A 19,271-nucleotide genomic window follows, 5' to 3' on the forward strand; every position below is an offset into this window, starting at 1 on the left:
CAAAATAGAAAAGTACTAAATTAGCGCTTGCAAAACTCCGAAACGAACCGGTGGAACAATCGCACTTTGTTTGCATACATCTCTTTCTTCTCTACATCCAACGCGACGTCGAAATCCTTATCGCCGTCGACTACTAAAACCGGCACAAACGGGAACGTCTTCTTCCCGCTCAGCGTAATCTCGATGAATTTGACCATATCCTTCAACTCTTCCGGTACATTCTCGGTTAACTCTTTCGGCGCCGACGCCGTTCGATCGTCCTCTCGAAACCAATTCTCGTGTTTCTCGTGCAACTGCTGCAAATACTCCAACGTCACTCCACTCTCCTCTCCTCGACTTCGAAATCCTAACCGTCTTTTACACGTCTCCGGAGACGCTCGTAAATACACAAACGCGTCCGGTACCAACGACTCGTCCCCTAACGCGTCGAACCAACAGTTATACAAATGAAACTCCATATTCGTCAGCCACTTCGCGTCCATCAACGAGTCCACGAAGACTTTCCTGTCGCTAAATATGGAACGTTCGCACACTCGAAATCGACTTTGATTATTCTCATTTTGTGCCTCAAAATCTTTCGACGCATTGTATTGCAAACATCTCGTGATGAACACATAGTTCTGAAACGTATACGCGTACCGTTCTGGTTCCTTATAAAACGCGTCCAACACGTTATTCTCGCCTTCGACGCTCGCGCCCGGGATTTTCTGCCAACTCTCCACCGGTTCCGGAACCACGAACGCTTCTTTCTTCAGCGAAGAACTCTCGCCTCCAATCACTTCAAAGAGGAACGTAGATTTCCCGGAGGAGATGTTCCCTTCCACGCACAACGTCAAGCCTCTGTTTTTCTGGTTTACAAACGCGTCTTCCGTGCTCGCTACTGGATGATGACTATTGTTGTTCTCGTTGTTGTTGTTGTTGTTACTGCTATTATTACTGCTATGAAAATTACTCGTACAAAACATGCTCCTCTCGATCCGCGTGTACCTCTGTTTCGCCATTCGTCTCAACTCTCTGGTCGTTTGGTACGCGCGGACAAACTCGTATCTATTCCTCGGCATCCTCGTCGTCGTCATCGCGTGAGGAGGGGAGGAGGAGGAATAGAAGGAGGAGGACATCGAACGATGCATCGTCGAATTCGACGACGCTGATGATTTTTCTGGAGAAGAAGAAGAAGAAGAAGAAGAAGAAAAAGAAGACGCGCTATACCAGCGCGGCTGAAGGCGTTCAAGTTTTTGGAAAGTTTGTTGTCGTGATAGAAGTAAACGAGCGAGAGTTCTTTCAGCGTTCTTCGGCCTACTCATGGAAGTGCGGGAAGTGCAAATGAGAGAGAGAAGGGAGAACGCGAGAGCACATTTTTGGCGATTTCAAAATTTTTCTTTTCTTTTTTTTTTTTAACGAAACGACTTGACAGTCTCTTCAAAACTCCTCTTTTTACCACGTGAGATCACACATGCGAGTTGTTGTTGTTCTCGATTATTATTTACCAACTCGTTTTAGTACGACTACTACTACAAATAATAACAACGAGTGATGAGACGAAAGAATCCACATCCGAAAAGAGCGGTGAACGCGAGGACGGTTTTGAAGGGAGAGAAAGAAGAACCTTTGGTGTTGTGTTCGAGGATTCCTGACGAGGAGGCTGATCTCGAGGCAAATCATCATCAGATACAAAAAGAAGAAGAAGAAGAGGGAGAAGACGACGACGTAGAGCGATTGCGGAGGATTATGTGCGTGCCACGTGACGATGTCGTGGAGCAAAATCAGACGCGGAAAGACGCTAAAGGAGTGAAGAGAAAGAGAGGGCACGAGTGCGATTTTTGCGAGAAGGTGTTTCGATATCCATCCAAATTGGCCGAACACATGCGTACGCACACGAAAGAGAAACCTTATGAATGTGAAGTGTGCGAGAAGCGTTTTGCTCTAGCTGGTAATTTGGAAAGGCACATGCGTACTCAACACTAATAGCTCTTTTATAGTCCTACGTTTACATACATACACATTATATTCATCAAAGACACGAATCAAATCAAACTTGTCTAAAGTTGTCCAACTTGATTAACTTTGAAGCATTCTTCTTCATTTTTTATTCTCTCATATCGTCTCACCATAAAAAATGGCACACACACACGACGAATGTAAACGACGATAGATAGAGCAGATACTGCGCGAGGACAATGGTGGAAGAACCAAAGTGGCCACCTTGGTCGATCTTACCCGACGACGACGTCTGTTCCGTCTGCTTGTCTCGACCAGAACAAAGAGGACGAATAGAATCCTGTTCGCATTTGTTCTGTTATCGATGCATATATGACTGGTCTCGAGTGGAGACGAAGTGTCCGATGTGCAAACAGAGGTTTTATTGGATCGAGAGAGAGGCGAAGGAGAAGAAGGAGAAGAAGAAGAGCGATGGTGAGGGTGATGATGATGATGATGATAATAAGAATAGTAGTATTAGCGATATCAACGACATAAAAAACAATCAGAGAGAAAAACCGACGTATTGTCCTTTGAAGAACCAAAATGGAAACCAAGAGGAGGAAGACGAAGACTTAGATCCGGCGGAGCACATCATATGCACGGTGTGCCAATCTGGAGACGACGAGAGGAACTTGTTATTGTGCGACGGGTGCGACGAAGGTTATCACGTTTCCTGCGTTGGTTTACAGCGAGTACCGAGAGGGAGATGGCATTGTCCTTCGTGCGCCAGGTGGGAGCGAGAGCGAGAAGAGAGAGAAGCGAATAGAAGGAGACTTGCCGGTGCGACAACAACGACGACGACAACGACAACAAGAAGAGAAGGTTCAACGTCTAGAGCAGCGCGAATGGCGAGAGCGCCGAGAGGAGATGCCAGTCCTGCCGCTCGATTGGGTATGCTGGAAGCGTTGGTCAATCCTACGAACGAGGATGTACACGGCGAATTGGCTTTGAGGGAAAACGCCCTTTTGGCATCCGCCGCGAACGAGGATCCCGCGCACAGAGAAAATCGATTGGTGAGAGAAAGGAGACAGGCGAACAGAATGCGGAACGGAGAAGTGCGGTTATCAGGTGGTGGTGGTGGATCGAGTACGTTTAATCGCGGCGATTCGCACAGAAGACGACAGATTGCCATCGTTCAAGAATTGAGAGACGCGTGGGAACGACTGATGAAGGAAGAAGAAGAATTTCCCGACGTCGATGAGGTTGCACTGATAACGCAAAGCCGTGGAAGTGGAGGTCGCAATAATGCTAGTAATACCACCAATGATTTAGAAAACGCGAGGAGCAACGCGAACATTGACGTCGAAACGGCGTGGAAACTCATGGACTCGGCGAGAGCTGAAGAGGAGAAAGAGAAAAGAATGAAGAGAGCGAATAGAAAAAAGAAAGTAGCGTTGGGAAGAAGCGCGGAAGAAAATGAACAACCGTCTTCGTCGTTGCTAGCACGAAACATATCGTCGACAGATCCCGTCAAACGACCGAAAATTCGCGTTAGAGTGTCGACAGATTACACCTACAACAACAACAACAACAACAATGCGTTAGGTGTGCTTCAAAGCGTTCCTTCATTTTTACGCGATACTTTAGGTGATGGTGATGGCGGTAATAACGCTTCGAACGCTACTGAAGAAAAAGAAGAAGAAGATAAACAACTTCCACTTCCTCCAGTCATCGATGTCTACCGCACAGCCGCGGATGCGGCAAAAGCGTTACTCATCGCCCAATTCCGCGATAAGACTTTATCAAAGGACCAATACAAAAATACCGTCAAAGCAATCGTAAAGAAGTGCGCGGAGGCGGACAAAAACATGCAAAGACTCCAAGCCGGCTCTATCACCGTCGCTGACATCGAGCGCATCGCCAGAATCGACGCAGAAGAAGTAGTATTAGCCGCTGCAAAAGCAAAAATGTAAAATCAAATGTACCGCATGTACGCGTAGAATAAAACGCAAAAAGTCATGTCAAAAGAAGCAGCTTCTAGGGGACAAAATCACGAACGTGACTCCATTTTTATCGACGCTCGCTAATTTAACGATGGAAGACGAGGGCGAAGGAGGAAGCGACGATCAATCTCAATCCCAACTTGTGTTGAAAGAAATCCGTCCATTCACCATCCGCGCGGATGAATTTCTCAACGTAGACCCGAAAACGAGCTATTATTGCCGTCTTCACGCCGTGAATATCGGCGTCGAAAAGTCGAAAAAGTTTCACCGAACTTTGGAATTGACGAACGCGCTCACCGAACAGTTGGAGCATTTAGAGAGGATGAAATTGAATAACGAGGAGTTCAGAGACAGTTTAGACCATCAACTGGACGCGTTGCACGTGGAGAAGTTCGCGTACACGCTGTTTGCCAAAGCGGACGCGCAAGATCGAAAATATAAAAACAGGACGAAGAAAATTGCGAAACTGTATTACGTGAGCGCGAACGTGTTCGACGTGTTGCGATCGATGATGTCATCAACCAATGATGATGATGATGATGATGGAGGAAAAGAAGAAGGAATAGATACCGCGACATCTCCGGAGATTGAAGAGAAGCAGAGGTACGCTTTGTGGAGAGCCGGAGAGATTAGCAAAGCGATACGATTGGGAGTACCGTGCGAAGATCCTCCGGAGACGAGCGGGAAGACGACGACGACGAGTCGAAGCGAGAGTTTCAAAGAGGATTTGGATGTAGACGTCGACGACAAGAGGGTAGAGGAAGAAGAAGAAAGGGAAGAAGATGAAATGCCGCCGCCACCGCCACCAGCTGTAGCACATCAACCATCACCACCACCTCAAGGACATAAGAAAGGGCCGCCCCCAGGTGTCGGCGCTCGAGCTCCTCCTTCCCTCAAGAAAGAGGGATCGGCGACGACGACAACAGTATCGACGAGAGCAGCGACGAATGGAGCCAACGACGCGCACCGTCCAGATTACGAAAAAATAGCATCGGCTCAAACGCTCGCGAAATCAGCCGTATCAGCGCTCGGATTCGAAGACGCCAAAACTGCCATCGATCAGCTTCGCGCGGCGCTCGAAATCTTGGAATCATCTTGATTGAGCAGTTTTTAGTTTAACGTAGCAGCTCTTAGCGTTTTCTAGTCGTAGCATATTTAGATTAGTGATATTTGGTTCATGACAACACTATACAGTGGTAGTACGAGCGAAACAAAAGAATACATACAACGTCACAATGGTGTGTATTTTACTTGAACACGGCTTGATCGCCCAACTCTTGTCCCGCCAATCCTTCTACGCTGACTTTCTTGAAAAAGTCCCGCAAAGTATCCGTCCCGTAACTCGGCGTCTCGTCTGCTTTGTACTCTCCCGTCTTTTCGTCCATCACTAACATCGACTCCGCCGCGTAATATCTCCCAATCTTCCCAAACTCCGCAGCATCCGTCATGTTCCCGAAAAACCCGGCGAAGAAATCGAGCACTTTTATCACCGTGTCCATGATTTCAATAGGTACCTTGACGAATTTCGGTTCCATCTCGAGGAGTTCAAACAACATCGTCCCTTGCTCCAACGCCGACAACGCTTTCCCTGGACCGCCAATCGGCAACACCTTATTCTCCAAACTCGCGTCGCGAATGCACTCTGCCATATATTTTGCCAAATCTCTCTCCGAAATCGGTTTGCACGACGCCAACTGTCCGTCGCCAAACATGACGTACGGTCCGCCTTTTTGCACCGATTCGACTTGACCAGCTAAAGATTTGAAAAACGCCGTCGGTCTCACGATGGAGTACGAAATATCCTCGCACTTTTCCAATTCCTCCTCAAACTTTAACTTGGCCTTTTGAAACGTCAGCAACGGCTTTTGAACGCAAATCGCCGAGAGCAACACGAATTTCTTCGTGCCGTTTTTTCTCGCCACGTCCAACACGTTCTTCGTCGCTTGATAATCCACATCCCAAGAATCCTTCACGCCGCCAGTTCTGCTCGCCAAGCACGACACCACCACGTCGTACTTCTCGCCTCCGTCTTTGAACGCGTTTTTCTCCACGTCTTCCATCGAGCCGCACGTTCCAAATTCTACCTTGGCGTTGGTGAACAATTTTTTCGCATCCGCTTCGGTATTTTTACCACCAATCCCAGACCTCGGACGAACGTACGCGGTCACGTCGTACCCTTGACTGCACAACTCGTTGGTCACGAATTTACCGATGTACCCAGTCGCACCAACCACGAGCACTTTCACGTCTTTGTTTTCCGAAGGGAGATTTGCCGTGTTGGCGACTGCTTTCGGCACCACTCTCGTCATCCCGTGTCGACGACGATGATGATGATTTTTGGATGACAATGATGATTTCGAAGAAGAAGAAAACTGTCGACGCGGGACGCAGCACGTCGCGCTGTTATTCTTTTGCATCGTCAATGATGAAGTCGCCCGCATGATTTTTATCCTTTAAGAGAAAGAAAGAAACAACAAAAGAGAGAGCTTTTGCGCGGAAGAAAGTGATGGTGTCTTTGGATAATCTTTCGAAAAATAAGAGAGATCTCGAGATTTTTTGTGCACACTGATTTGTACTTAAAATGTGTTGGTTTTGTCTCTCTTTTTTACAACGAACGCGCGTTAGTTGTTGATGTTGATGCAAAATATTGTATTTTGAATCCCACTTCTTTTTGTCTCTCTCTCTTGTACTCTTTCTCTCGCGTCTCTCTCCTCAGTAGTAGCTTTTTTCACTTTAAGTCTCTTTAGCTGCTGCTGCTTCGTGGTGGTGTTCTTTTTCCGCCTTTTTAAACTCTCTCACGTTGCACTTTTTCATTTTACCTTCGTAATCGTCGACGACGCCGCAGAAGAAGGTTTTGCCGCACTCGACGACGAGAACGGTCGATTGCGGGTTGGAGAGATTGACTTTGTACGTTTCTTCGGGAACGCGAGCCGCGAACAGTTCGACGATTTTCTTGGATCGCGCTTCGTCGTGTTTACCCTCGGCTGGGCAGTGTTGCTCGAAGCGCACTTCGAAGGTTTTTCTTTTCTCGGGATCCGGAACTTCTTTTTTCGGAAAGTGGAGAGGCACGACTTCGTCCGCGAGTTTTTCGAATTCCGCGCTATCGGCGCAGTTTTCAACGGGAATGATTCGACAAACGTGCTCCAGTTTCGCCCACGTGCCTTCCGCGGCTTCTTCCAAGATGGCTTTCGCGAGAAGCGCCGGGTTCGCGTCCGTGTCGTCCGGTTTTAACGCGACGAAGAGCGCCGAATCGCACTGATCGATGTACATCGGAACCGCCTCTTTAAACGGTCTCTCGCCTTGGATGCGATGCGCGTTGTACGACATTGAAAAGTACGTATCGTTGAGCACTTTTGCAGCCTCTTTCGCCGCGTGGATAACCTGTGCAAAAGAGTTTAATAGATACAAAAAAAGAAGAAGAGAACACGCACGCTCCCGGGAGCCAACGAAGTCACCAAAAACCCTTTCTTCCCGTGGAAAGGCCCTTGGGCAAACTCCCACGCGGCAAACGACGATTGCGTCGTCGTCGTCGCATCCTCCCCTCTTCCAGATGGGTACTCCTCGCCTTTCGGAAACTCCGGAGTCACTTTGTGTTCCTCCTCTTGTTGTTCTTGCTGTTGAGAAGAACTCATATCTTCCTCTTCTTTAAACGCTTTAAAAGGACGACTCAGAAAACGACGACGATACGAAAAAGATCCAAATAATCCTTTTCCCAAAAGTATGCTCTTCTTCTTTGCGACGATGGTGGTGGCAAAACAAGCGCGCGATCCGCTCGCGATCATGTAATAAGTTTAACAAAGAGAAACACAGAGAGAGATGTGGTGTATTTTTTTTTCGCGCAAAAGTGTTTTTTAGATACGAAAATCCATCGATTGGAACGAACGTTTTTGTCTACGTCAGCATTAATCTTTCACGAACTTACAGATAAATAGTATTAATACACACATCATAATACTAAATCATAATATGCGCGCAACCGCCCTTTTATCATCATCTTTAACCTCCTCCACGACGAGTAATTTGACGCCTTCGAGAAGACTTTCGTGCTCGTCGTCGTCCTCCTCCTCCTCAGTTTCATCTTCGATGAAGATGACGACGATGAGGGTGAAGACGACGACCAGAAGAAAATCATCACTCCTCGTCGTCAGAAGCGCGAACGCTCCGGACTTGAACGATAGTAATAATAACAAGAAAAAGAAGGAATACAAACCGCAAAAGCCGAGACAAAGAAAACCGAAAACGGGCGCGCCTCCGCCTCCGCCGCCACCAACCGCGAAGGATTTAGAAATGATGAGCAAGTTTGATGACTTGGAAGCTGGTGGAGGAATCAAATACGAAGTCTTCGCGAGAGCGAAAGGACCGAACCAGTGGTTTCCAGTTGGCCCGATGGTCGTCAAGGAGGAATGGATGATTGGGAAAGAGTTATGGAACGCCGAGGAACCGTTGAAACGAGCGGCGTTGCAAATGTACCCAAAGTTGGCCGCCGCGCCGGCGTTTGGGAAGTTGGAATATGGTTTTCGAAGAGCCGATAAGGAGAAGATTAGCGAAGAGGAAATCAGACAAGGGCAAGGTAAAGTGAATCCGTTCGACGACGTCGAAGTCCTGAAGGAGAGATCCGAGTACGACGGGGTCGCGCCGGAAAAAACGCTGTTGGAGAAGTTCAACGCGTGGATGAATCCGTACACGAATAAGTAAATACGCATAGTCATTTTTGTCGCATCGAGCTATTAATGCTATTTTATTAAAACTACGTATTCACACCACCTAACTTTTCTATTATATCACGAGTTGGAACACACGGTTGCTTTTCCGGTGGCGTGTAATAATCGCCACGCGTACGCCTCGCCTTCCCAATCATGCCACACCCAGCTGGCCATGTTCTTACTTCCTCTGCCTCCGTATTGATCTGGACCTTTCGATTTACCTTTCTTGGCGCTGAAACTGGTGATGCCGTACAAGGATAAATGGTCGCACATTCCGGCGAGCAATAAGATCCCGTGGAATCCAGACGTGCCTTGTTTCCAATCGTTAAACGGACCAAATCCTAATCGCATTAAATCTTTACGCATGGCATTCATCGCGTTGACTTCTTTCTTAATGTAAGATTCCGGTATTGAAGTCACTTTAGCGTTTGGAATGTTCTTTTTACACGCTCGTAAAAGCTGCGCTTGTCGCCCGGGATGCCACAAGATTAAACTCATCCCTTTTGCTTTGCCTCCTTTTTCGGGCATTTTACCTTTTCCACCTTGACTTTTCGGACAGCACGCGTGCCGACTACGTAAATGATTCACCATTCGAAACGTCGTTCTCGTGCCGACGTTGGCTGCGAGTTGCGCGGTTAAAGTCATCACGTTGAAGCGCATGACGACGTCGTGTTTATCGATAGCCTCTCCGTACTCCTTCGATTTCAACAACGTCCCGGCGTTGCCGACGACGGCGCACGAGTTATACTTCTTCTTCCCCGAGTTTGGCAACGCGTGAATGAGAGACGTGGACGGTAACTCTGCCGCTCCTCTCATGGCGTCTGCGCCACATTTTGAGATGTCTTTGATGCACATTTTCACCGCTCTCAATCCAGGCGACAATTCGTTATCGGGAATGGCGTCGACTCGCGTGGCTTTATTCTCGTTTTCGTTTTTGATTTTACCCCAAATTCGTTCGCACCCGAAATACCCTTGGGAGTATTTACCGGAGATTGGAGTGGTACCGGTACCACCTCGAGTCCTCCCACCTCGCGGCGCTCGAAGCGCGAGCGTGTTTCTTCTTTGTACGTTTTCTATGGATACATCAGTTTCTTCGTCTTGAACGAAAGACCACGTCGTCGCGTTGTTGTTCAATTTAAGCATCGTTCGCAGTATGCTCTCGTTTTCGTCGTCGTCGTTTTCGTCGTCACCGTCACTCTCTTCTACTATTCCTATATCTCCATCGACAGAAGGCATTAACATCCTCCTTCTCCCCCCCCATTCACTTCTGCGCCTCTCGCTATTCTTCGCTAAATTCTTCCTGTGCTTCTCCGCTTCGCTCCTCGCCTTCCATCCAAATCCAGACGTTTGTCCTCCGCACCACCTCGCGTTGTGACTGACTTTCATCTCAAACGTCGCATCTGTTATCGAGCCGTCTTTCTCTTCCTCTTCGCCTTCTTCAATCTTCCCGTCGTCATCCTCTCCGTCCTCTTTTCTCTTCTTCTCTACCACGTATGGGCCTTCCTCCCCCTCCTCCTCGGCATCTTCGTGCTCGGCTAAAGATTCCTCCACTTCTTCCTCCGTCATCGGCGCCACGTCGTCGGTTTCGAACACGTTCGAATCTCTCGAACCGTGAATCTTAATCTTTGAGATCGATTTCGTCGGCGCGGACTGTCCAGTTTGGTCGTAGAATATTTGCGATTTCATCTTTTGGAAGATGTCGGAAAGAAACAAACTCGGCGTCGTCCGAGTCGTCGTCGTTGAAGAAGAAGAAGAAGAAGAAGAAGAGTACGCGTTCGTTTTTGTCGGTGTTCGTAGTAGTATCACGAGCAGCGAGAGGAAAAGGAGTGGTCGCAGTCGTCGCGATGGTACCACTGATGCCCGCATCATCGTCCTCTTCTTTTCCTCGAGCGGCGAAGCACCACATCAAAGTGAGGGAGAGAAAAGAGATGTTTTCTTGGGGAGAGGTTTCATCTCTCATTAATTTCCTCATTAGTAGTGTAGTAAACACACAGCTTATTTGCGAATACGAGAACAGAGAGAGATTGAGAAAGAAAGAAGAAGAGATACAGATGGAGGAGACGAGTGTTGTTGTTGGTGGTCGTAACGGCACGCGCTTACGTTCCGGACGCGTTTTAAATAATAGCGATGAAAAGAATGTTTCGTCTGGCGGCTTCAGTTCTGCGGCGGAGGCGAAAGCGGCGCTTTTATCATCCGGAGGACAAGGAGCGTCTAAGAAGAAGAGTACTTTCACCGAGGAAAACGAACGGCTTTTACTGAGAGGAATCCAAGCCGTGTTCGAGCGATGGACGGCGTTAACCATGGCCGTCGTCAACGAGTGGGGAGGGTTCCAGAGCAAAGAGAAAGCGCAAAGTTTACGAGAGGAAACGTTGGAGTTTTTGTTGAAAGATTCCAACAAGAAAGACGATTCAATCGAAGATTTTTTATACGATTGCATCGCGGAGGATTTCAACGTGCAGTTGGAAGACGAGTCGCACGAGGAAGTCGGGAAGGTTCTGCGAGCGATGTTTGAGGAGTGCGGGAGAGGAGAGTCGAGTTTAGTGGAGAAGATTGAAATGCAAAAGTTACCGAAGGAAGCGATGGAATTGAGAGACGCGATTAGGGAGGCGGATATGAGGAACGAAGGATTTAAGATGGCGGGAGTGGACGAGGAGATGGATGATGGGGACGAGAGCGAGAGTTCGAGCGGTGAGGAGATGGACGACGAAGGAGAAGGAGACGCGGTGGAGTTAGCGGCTGGCTTGAAAGGGATGGGGAAGAAGAAAAATGAGCCCGACGCCGACGGGTGGACCACGGTGTGAGTTGGAAAAACGAGAAGAAGTAACTTTAAAAGAAGAAAACGTTTGTAGCGCGTAGATTTTGTAGCACATAGCTTTGTGTAGTAGATGTATCCTAGTATATAATTAATTATTATTGCCTATTCTTTTCGTGGATTTAAAGCGGCTCTTCGACGACGGAGATGATTTCCTCCTCTTCTTCCTCGATGGTGACGATTTCCGCGCCTTGCTTCTCGTATTCGGCGCCCAAGATCTTTTTGAGCGTACCTTGGTACTCGTCGCTTTCGATTTTTCTCTTCTTTTCTTCCACCCACGCTTCCCACTTCTCCTTCGTTTCTTGCTTCGCTTTGTCCAACATCGTCGCTTGTTGGTTTTTGATTTTCTCGTCCTCTTCTTCGAACTTCTTCGAGTATTTTTTCAAGTTTTTCTTGATGTCCGCCTCTTGTGCTTTGGAGAGTAAACTCTTCCCTCTCGGACGCCACAAGAATTGGAAGAATCGTTCTCGCGTCTGCTTGTATAACAAACGTCCGTTGAACGTCCAAATGTGGTACCCGTTTTCCATTTGGTGCACACCAGTCACGGCAGTAGTGACAAATCTTCCAGTCGGATCCCACTCGACATCGGTCGCCATGAAGTGTTCGCACGTCGCCATCGTTTCCATCTCGTCGACGTTGAAGAACTCAAACTGACCGTTCATAGTTTTCAAACCGGCGAACACAATCATCGACCCATTCGGGGACCAGAACAAGTGGTTCGCCGTTTTCGATTTCAAAGTTTTCAACAAGTGCACTTTCTTCGCACCACCTTCGGCTTCAATCATAGAGTAGAAACTGACATCCGGTCTCGCGCCGTCGCCGTGGATTATGGCAAAGCGATGACCTTTGGGTTCCCACGCGAAAGCGACAATCTTTTCCGCTTTGTCCGGCAAAGCGAGGACTTCCATCGGACACATAGGTTCACGCAAACGAAACAATTCAAAACCACTGTACGTGCTCTTTTTCGATTTCGTGTGATGATCGACTTTCACCGCGAAATAGTCGCCTTGCGATTGCCAATACATCTTCACGTCGCTGACGTTGAACAAGTTCTTCGACCTGACTTCGTTTCGCGAGGGTAACTGCATCAACGAAATTCTCGCCGGCACGTTCCCACTGTTTTGTTCCGGCTGAAACGTCGCTAAAATTGGCTCTCCAGGGGACCAACAAAACTCGGAGACGCCCGGGAGCTTCACCGACTTCTTGTCCAAGAGCGTCATCTCCGGCGCTTGATACACCTGAACGGCATCTTTCGCCAAGCGAGCAAAAAACGCAGGCATCTCTTTCTCATTCTCTTCTGTTTTGATATCATTCTTTGAGCTACTAGAAGTATAAACGTCTTCCGATTCTAAGCCGTTCCATTTGAAAATCGGCCACACGAATCCTCTTTGGTTAGCGCTCGCCAAGAAATCCTTTTGCGCGCCAGAGAACTGTCTCAACTTTTGTCCAGTGGCAATGTCGAAGAAGTTCACCACTACCGATGCTGGGTTCCCACGAGACGGCTCGTGCGCCGATCCAGAACACAAGTACCTCTCGCACGGAGAAAATTCGATGAACTGCACACCCGAGTGCGAAAACTTCGCCAACCTCCCGAAACTTGACCCTCCCCACAAAGCCACGCCTTGTCTGTGCACCGTAGCTAAATACGTCCCTCTCGGGGACCACTGCACGTAACTCTCCGTCCAAAATGATCTCTTATATTCCTCTACTGCTGTGCTTTTCTGCGCGTCGTTCCAGAAAATTTCCGTCTCGTCCCCGAATCGGCAGACAAACTGATCTCTCCCTCTCTCGTCCATCATCCACGCTTGCGTGTTTTCTCGCTGCGTGTACGGTTTCGGTTCAGGCGCGACGTACTCGTCCGGAATCTTCGCGTACTTTTCGAAATCGTCAAACTTGCTCACTTTAAACACGTGCGCTTTATCCAATTTGTACCCGTCGGTTTGCTCTACCGCCGCGTCCGCTTCCGCCCTCGAAGAAAACTCGATAAAGGCGTACCCGCACGACATCTTCGTCGCCGGGTCCATCGGCATGTGCAAACCGCCGTCCCTGATTTGCCCGATTTGCCCGAAAATTTTCGTCAAAACGTTCGTGAGTTTTACGAATTTTGCTTCCGGCACTTCCGGGAGATTATCGACGATGATGGCGGTGCTCATCATGGAGCTCTCGTCTTTGGACCCATCTTTATTTGCGCCGTCTTTTTGCGTTAAATCCTCGTCGTCGGACGGAATGCCGTAATTATCTTCCGAAGGTGGCAAATCTATGGAATCTATGTCTATTTTGTCCCACTCGACGTACCCATTCTGTGTTGTTATTCGTAGCATTCAAAAGAGAGAGAGAAAAGAAAAGAGAATTATAAGTCTTTGTTCGCAGCAAAAGCGTTTTGACAAAACAACACCGCATATCCTCCTCATCATCTGAATGAAATTTAGACCCCGGGAGCCCCCTCTTGAAAGAAAAAATTTGTGGTTTTCAAAACGCAACAAAGCCCGTCGTCGATGATACAAAAGAATGCAAAAGAACGAGAGGAGATCAATGCTACTGTTAAAGGGAAAATGAAGAAGGTAATAAACGTACCGGTCCGCGAGGGAAAGATAACGGGATCTCCAGTTGTACCATCTCTGCGTGTATAAATTTTTATGAAGAGAGTTGCTTCGATCAAGGAAAAAAAGTCCAAAAAGAAAAAGTTGGGGTTTTCACAGTCGACTTTGTTTTTGGGAGAAAAAAGAGCAAAATCAAAAATTTCTTCTTTATTGTCTTCTTCTTTGTCTTCTTCTTCTAATAGTACGGAATAAGCACACAGCCTTAATTATTAAATCTCTACACTCGAATGACAAAATTCTCCTCGACTCTTCTCTCTAACGTTTGAACGACGTAGGATTCGAACGCGTCTCGACTGTCTCCGATTTCTTCCATGGGCAAGTGCGCGGAGTTTTCGAGCGCTCGGAAAGACGTTTGGAAAGCCGAAAAGGCGGGAGAAGGACTACTTCTACCGCTCGTCGCCGCCTCGATGCTAGAACTATTATTATTACTATCGGTATTCGACAACCGCTGTTGTTGTTGTTGTTGTTGTTGTTGCTGCTGCTGCTTTCTGGACAACGAGATCATTTCCAGGGTGTCGTGTAAGTCTCTGGCTTTGTTGATGGGCGTCGTTTCATCTTTTTCACCGCAGCAAACGTCCACAAAGTTTACGTCCAAAGACGCTTCGCATTCGAGCACGAGCGACGCGTCGTCGCCAAAACCACCGCCGCCGTTTATCGAGGCGCGAAATTGTTGCAGCAAAGCCTTGTCCCAGTTTTCTGCGGCTAACGGACGGGTATACGCTTCTCTCGCTTGGGTCGATAACGCGGCATAGGAGCCTTCGCCAGTTTGCACTTGATTCGCGTTTCTCCGCGTAAACGAACGCACTAAATTCAAACCATAATCGTCATTATTAATCAACGTTCGAAACCAAAACAGTTTCGCCAGGCGTTCTGGAGACATGCTGTTACTTTGTTTCGACCAAGGCGATATGGTCTCTTTCGTCGACGAATTAGTAGTACTCGAGGAGTTCAAAGACGGCGGTTTCGGAACAAACACCGCTGGCGAGATGAACATCATTCCCGCCACGTTCAACCGACTTTCCTTCCCCTTTAACTCGTTCATTTTTAACGCCATCTCCATCGCCACGTTCGTGCCCGCAGAGTGGCCGACTAAAATAACATTCTCCACCTCCAACTTCTCCAAAAACTGTACCATTAATTTCGCCTGCCCTCGCTTGGAATACGCGAATTCGCCCGTTTTCATCGGCCTCGAAGTTAACCCGTACGGTGGTCTGTCGATTGATATGCTGCGTACGCCTACTCTAGCCGCCACCAGCGGTAATAATCTCCTAAACGAAAACGTAGACCCATTCGCGCCGTGTAAAAACACAATCGCGCTTTGCGGTTTCAGTAAAGTATTCCTCGGGAAGCTCCCTATTGGTGGCAAATGCTCTTTATAATGCACTTTCACTTCCTCCATCCTCCTTTTCTCTGCGTCTGATTCGTTCTCTAAATACACCTCCAAAAACTTTGAATCTTGGTCCGCTAACTTCTCCACCGGTATGGTATCTCTTAATTCCTCCGGTTTCCCACTCAGTATCGGTTCTCGAATCAACTCGTTGAAATCTTTTCGTATCTTTGTTTCGATGGAAGAGGACAAGATGGAAAAGAAATCGAACAATTCTTCTTCTGATGACGTGGAAATGCTGTCATTTTTTTCCCCGGCGGCGGCCACAGACGCGAGTCCTCGATTCCTCCTTCTTAACCTCTTCTTACTGTTGTTCGTGGTAGCATTGGTGACAAAACTGACTGAAGAAACGAGCATCATCGGGTGCAGATTCTTTCCAAATTTTGAAGATATTTTTCTTCTTTAAAAATGTCGTCGTCACTCGTTTTTTTTTTCTCCTTTTTTTTTTCTCTCTCGGTTTTGGTCTCAACGACGTCTTCACACGACGAACGCTCACTACAAAAAATAAAGTCATCTTTTTCTCTCGTCTCTCGGAAGAAGAAGAAGTGAAAGAGAAGAAGAACTTGAGAAGAAGAAGCGAAAGAGAGAGAAAAGCATTTCAAAGGAGAAGATGTCGAAGGAGGAGGAGGATGTTTTGTCGATAAAAAAGCGCCTTTATGCGAAAGAGATGGTGCAATTTCTGAACGACAGTTGGACGCCGTACCACGCGGTTTTGTCTTCGGCGAAAATATTACTCGCGAATGGGTTTCAAGAAATCTCGGAAAAAGACCGATTCATGGACTCGGAGTTGAAACCTACGGGGAAGTATTTCTACACCAGAGGGTTATCCTCCATCGTCGCGTTCGCCATTGGGGGCGAATACGAACCCGGGAACGGGTTTGTTATGATTGGTGCGCACACGGATTCGCCGTGTCCCAAACTGAAACCGAAAACGAAAGTCGGGGTGAATTCGCAGACGGATTTGATGCAAGTGGCGGTGCAACCGTACGGGGGTGGGTTGTGGCACACGTGGTTTGATCGAGATTTAGGCGTCGCTGGGAGAGTGGTGTTAATGGACGAGAAGAGCGGGAAAGTGGAGCATCGATTGGTTAAGATGGAGGAACCGATGTTACGCGTGCCAAACTTGGCGATTCATTTGAATCGGGACATCTATACCGAGGGATTTAAGGTGAACTTTCAAACGCACATGGCGCCGTTGTTAGGGTTGAAAACACAGAAGACGAAGAAGAAGCAAGGAGGAGACGGTGATGATACAGATAACGCTGAAAATAACCACCACCACTCGGAATTTCTCGAGAAGCTGGCGAAAGCGTTGAACTGCGACCCGTCCTCGATTCGAGATTTCGATTTACAGCTATGCGACGTGCAACCGTCGCAAATTGGCGGTTTGAACGGAGAATTCGTATTATCTGGGAGATTAGATAACTTGGCGTCGTGTTATTGTAGTTTAGCGGCTTTAGTGGAAGCGACGACGGAGGAGAAATTGAAGAAGGAGAAAGGCATACGGGCGTTGTTGCATTTTGACCACGAAGAGGTTGGAAGCGCGAGCACTACCGGAGCCGGAGGGTCGTTGACGGATGAGTTTGTCGATCGCGTGACGAGTGCCTTCGGAAACGGAGACGCGGACACGTTAGCGACGGCGAGACGGAAGTCTTTCTTGGTGAGCGCGGATATGGCGCACGCGGTGCATCCAAACTACGCGGATAAACACGAGCCAGGGCACAAACCGAAATTTGGCGACGGCGTGGTGATCAAACACAACGCGAATCAGCGGTATTCAACCGATGCAATCACGTCTTTCATTTTTAAAGAAATTGGCGAGAGACGAAAGATTAAATCGCAAGAGTTTGTGGTTCGTTCGGATTTGGGGTGCGGGAGCACCATCGGTCCAATTTTGAGCACGAGAAGTGGCATTCGAACCGTGGACGTCGGGATGCCGCAGCTGTCGATGCACTCTATTCGGGAGATGTGCGGGACGGAGGATACGAGGTTGTGCGTCGAGCATTTCAAAGCCGTGTACGAAGATTTCTTTGAGATGGACGAGAAGATGATCGTGGATGGATCGATTGGACAACTGTGCCGTCCTTGCGATCGATTTGAATCTTCACCGTCCGGGGGGGGCATCTCCTCCTTAGGAGATGAGTTGGAGAAAATGTCGGCGCGAACGTATTCGTCTTAAGAGTATATAAACTTTTGTCATTCATCGACTTATAAATAGTACAAACGACAAATATTATCGTCATTATTATTATTATATTATTATTATCATCTAGTAGTATTTCTATTGGATCACGCAACAGCCATCTTCTGGACTTTTGCTCCCGCTGCTTCCGGTGTTCTTCTTCATCGCGTCCGCGTTCAAACTGAAAGCGATGACGGAAATATCATCCATTGCTTTTCCGGAATACGCTCGGTCGTCCCAACTTAACATGCAAAGTTTCTTCGACCCTTTTTGAACGTCTGTTCCTGAAAGAAGCGCCGCTTGCTCGTTCGTTCGCGTGTCCCACAAACCGTCGCTGGCAATTATGACCATGGCGAACGTATCGTAATCAAAGCTCAAGTTTGAAAATTCCGGTACAGGAATCATAGAACGCGGAGAGTTTCGATCACCAATCGATCTGGACATGCCGTAAGATGCTCCCGAGGGACTAAAGAGACGTATTTCCGAGAGTTTCGAACCAGAGGCATCGTCGGAAACGAATTGACCGATGAAAGAAATGCGCTTATCTGCGACTTGGTACTTGTTTGGATTTTTCGCATTCTCATCGACATTGGCGGCTGCATTTGCGCCGTTCCTGGTGTTACTCACGTCTCCTCCACTACTCGCTACTGCTAACTGCGATAGTTTTGACCCTAATATTACGTTTACGTTTGCGGGAATGTTATCCATGAGCGAATGGTCGTCGTTGTCGTTACTGTCCTCACTTCCTCGTTGTTGTTGTTGTTGTTGTTCTTCTTCTTCTCCGCTCGATCGAGGAGTCAAAGGGGAGGGGGGTTGCCTCCCTTTTCCTCCTTCGCCGGTTGTTTTTCCACCTCTCAAGCTTCCACCGCGACTCGTTGCTCTCGAACTACTCGGCGAATGCATGACGTGTTCTAAATCTTGAAACCTCGCGTACGACTCGCTCCCGTGAAGCGAATCGTAATGTCCTCGAATTCTTTCCTGTTCCTCCGGAGAGTTTGGCTTGTGATCTTTCGTGGCAAACACGCATTCACCTTTCGCGTTCTTCACAATCGCTCGCGAATCCCCCACGTGTGCAAACTTCAAAAATATTTTCTTCTCTCCAAACCTTACGAAACACACGCACAAAGTCGTCCCGCTCGTCGTTTTCTTCTTTATCTCCTCGTCCAACTTGGCGCACGCGCGTTCAACCGCTTCGTCCAAAAACGCCGAGAACCCGGTCGTCTCCGACACCGGCGCGTTCGCTCTGTCGTCCACGTACTGCTGATTCTCTACCATAGACCAAAATATCTCGTTTAAATACACCAGAAACTTCTTCGCGCATCTCGCTCCCGCGTCTTTGCCGCAGTGCGAATCGAAGAGAAGAAAGCACCCGTCGCACACGCCTTCAATTTTCGACAAGTGACAGTACGCGTAATCTTCGTTTTTTTTACACGGAATCATCGAGATGGCGTATTCGAGTTTCGCTCCGAGTGCAGGTGCGACGTGTCCGACCTGCGAGAAGTCCCCGAACGCCGCCAGGTCTGGTTTCGGTGCCATTTTTTACTGCGAATGAAAAGTTTTGTTCAAATTTTCCAAGAGAACGCCGTTTGACAGTTGACGGAAACGTTCTTCGAAAGTCAAAAATGACGTGTGTTATAAACAATACTATTAATGCGTCTGCTGTT

General features: G+C 48.0%; 13 protein-coding genes across 13 annotated transcripts; 6 read left to right on the forward strand and 7 right to left on the reverse strand.

The window, feature by feature from the left end:
• Window positions 1-20: 20 nt before the first annotated feature.
• Window positions 21-1,130, reverse strand: Bathy02g01010 (deoxycytidine kinase; the record flags this gene model as incomplete). Its single annotated transcript, XM_007514930.1, has 1 exon — window positions 21-1,130. One exon carries the CDS (start codon window positions 1,128-1,130, stop codon window positions 21-23), a length of 1,110 nt encoding a protein of 369 aa, XP_007514992.1.
• Window positions 1,131-1,533: 403 nt separating this feature from the next.
• On the forward strand, window positions 1,534-1,965 carry Bathy02g01020 (EGL-43; the record flags this gene model as incomplete). The annotated part of the gene is made up of 1 exon (XM_007514627.1): window positions 1,534-1,965. The coding sequence occupies one exon, from the start codon at window positions 1,534-1,536 to the stop codon at window positions 1,963-1,965; it is 432 nt and encodes a 143-aa protein (XP_007514689.1).
• Window positions 1,966-2,177: 212 nt separating this feature from the next.
• Window positions 2,178-3,893, forward strand: Bathy02g01030 (predicted protein; the record flags this gene model as incomplete). The annotated part of the gene is made up of 1 exon (XM_007514797.1): window positions 2,178-3,893. The coding sequence occupies one exon, from the start codon at window positions 2,178-2,180 to the stop codon at window positions 3,891-3,893; it is 1,716 nt and encodes a 571-aa protein (XP_007514859.1).
• A 121-nt stretch (window positions 3,894-4,014) lies between these two features.
• Window positions 4,015-5,022, forward strand: Bathy02g01040 (predicted protein; the record flags this gene model as incomplete). The annotated part of the gene is made up of 1 exon (XM_007514974.1): window positions 4,015-5,022. The coding sequence occupies one exon, from the start codon at window positions 4,015-4,017 to the stop codon at window positions 5,020-5,022; it is 1,008 nt and encodes a 335-aa protein (XP_007515036.1).
• A 148-nt stretch (window positions 5,023-5,170) lies between these two features.
• Window positions 5,171-6,364, reverse strand: Bathy02g01050 (NmrA family protein; the record flags this gene model as incomplete). The annotated part of the gene is made up of 1 exon (XM_007514948.1): window positions 5,171-6,364. One exon carries the CDS (start codon window positions 6,362-6,364, stop codon window positions 5,171-5,173), a length of 1,194 nt encoding a protein of 397 aa, XP_007515010.1.
• A 292-nt stretch (window positions 6,365-6,656) lies between these two features.
• Bathy02g01060 (predicted protein) lies at window positions 6,657-7,555 on the reverse strand (the record flags this gene model as incomplete). The annotated part of the gene is made up of 2 exons (XM_007514454.1): window positions 6,657-7,304; window positions 7,355-7,555. The coding sequence occupies 2 exons, from the start codon at window positions 7,553-7,555 to the stop codon at window positions 6,657-6,659; spliced, it is 849 nt and encodes a 282-aa protein (XP_007514516.1).
• Window positions 7,556-8,012: 457 nt separating this feature from the next.
• Bathy02g01070 (predicted protein) lies at window positions 8,013-8,618 on the forward strand (the record flags this gene model as incomplete). The annotated part of the gene is made up of 1 exon (XM_007514817.1): window positions 8,013-8,618. The coding sequence occupies one exon, from the start codon at window positions 8,013-8,015 to the stop codon at window positions 8,616-8,618; it is 606 nt and encodes a 201-aa protein (XP_007514879.1).
• Window positions 8,619-8,704: 86 nt separating this feature from the next.
• Window positions 8,705-10,495, reverse strand: Bathy02g01080 (predicted protein; the record flags this gene model as incomplete). The annotated part of the gene is made up of 1 exon (XM_007514988.1): window positions 8,705-10,495. One exon carries the CDS (start codon window positions 10,493-10,495, stop codon window positions 8,705-8,707), a length of 1,791 nt encoding a protein of 596 aa, XP_007515050.1.
• A 59-nt stretch (window positions 10,496-10,554) lies between these two features.
• Window positions 10,555-11,427, forward strand: Bathy02g01090 (predicted protein; the record flags this gene model as incomplete). Its single annotated transcript, XM_007514972.1, has 1 exon — window positions 10,555-11,427. The coding sequence occupies one exon, from the start codon at window positions 10,555-10,557 to the stop codon at window positions 11,425-11,427; it is 873 nt and encodes a 290-aa protein (XP_007515034.1).
• A 133-nt stretch (window positions 11,428-11,560) lies between these two features.
• Bathy02g01100 (predicted protein) lies at window positions 11,561-13,759 on the reverse strand (the record flags this gene model as incomplete). The annotated part of the gene is made up of 1 exon (XM_007514918.1): window positions 11,561-13,759. The coding sequence occupies one exon, from the start codon at window positions 13,757-13,759 to the stop codon at window positions 11,561-11,563; it is 2,199 nt and encodes a 732-aa protein (XP_007514980.1).
• A 496-nt stretch (window positions 13,760-14,255) lies between these two features.
• On the reverse strand, window positions 14,256-15,785 carry Bathy02g01110 (predicted protein; the record flags this gene model as incomplete). The annotated part of the gene is made up of 1 exon (XM_007514987.1): window positions 14,256-15,785. The coding sequence occupies one exon, from the start codon at window positions 15,783-15,785 to the stop codon at window positions 14,256-14,258; it is 1,530 nt and encodes a 509-aa protein (XP_007515049.1).
• Window positions 15,786-16,035: 250 nt separating this feature from the next.
• Window positions 16,036-17,604, forward strand: Bathy02g01120 (predicted protein; the record flags this gene model as incomplete). The annotated part of the gene is made up of 1 exon (XM_007514714.1): window positions 16,036-17,604. The coding sequence occupies one exon, from the start codon at window positions 16,036-16,038 to the stop codon at window positions 17,602-17,604; it is 1,569 nt and encodes a 522-aa protein (XP_007514776.1).
• Window positions 17,605-17,706: 102 nt separating this feature from the next.
• On the reverse strand, window positions 17,707-19,143 carry Bathy02g01130 (predicted protein; the record flags this gene model as incomplete). Its single annotated transcript, XM_007514638.1, has 1 exon — window positions 17,707-19,143. One exon carries the CDS (start codon window positions 19,141-19,143, stop codon window positions 17,707-17,709), a length of 1,437 nt encoding a protein of 478 aa, XP_007514700.1.
• Between the last annotated feature and the right edge of the window lie 128 nt (window positions 19,144-19,271).

The sequence above is a fragment of the Bathycoccus prasinos genome (assembly GCF_002220235.1).
Source record: "Bathycoccus prasinos genomic : Chromosome_2".
Taxonomy (NCBI): domain Eukaryota; kingdom Viridiplantae; phylum Chlorophyta; class Mamiellophyceae; order Mamiellales; family Bathycoccaceae; genus Bathycoccus; species Bathycoccus prasinos.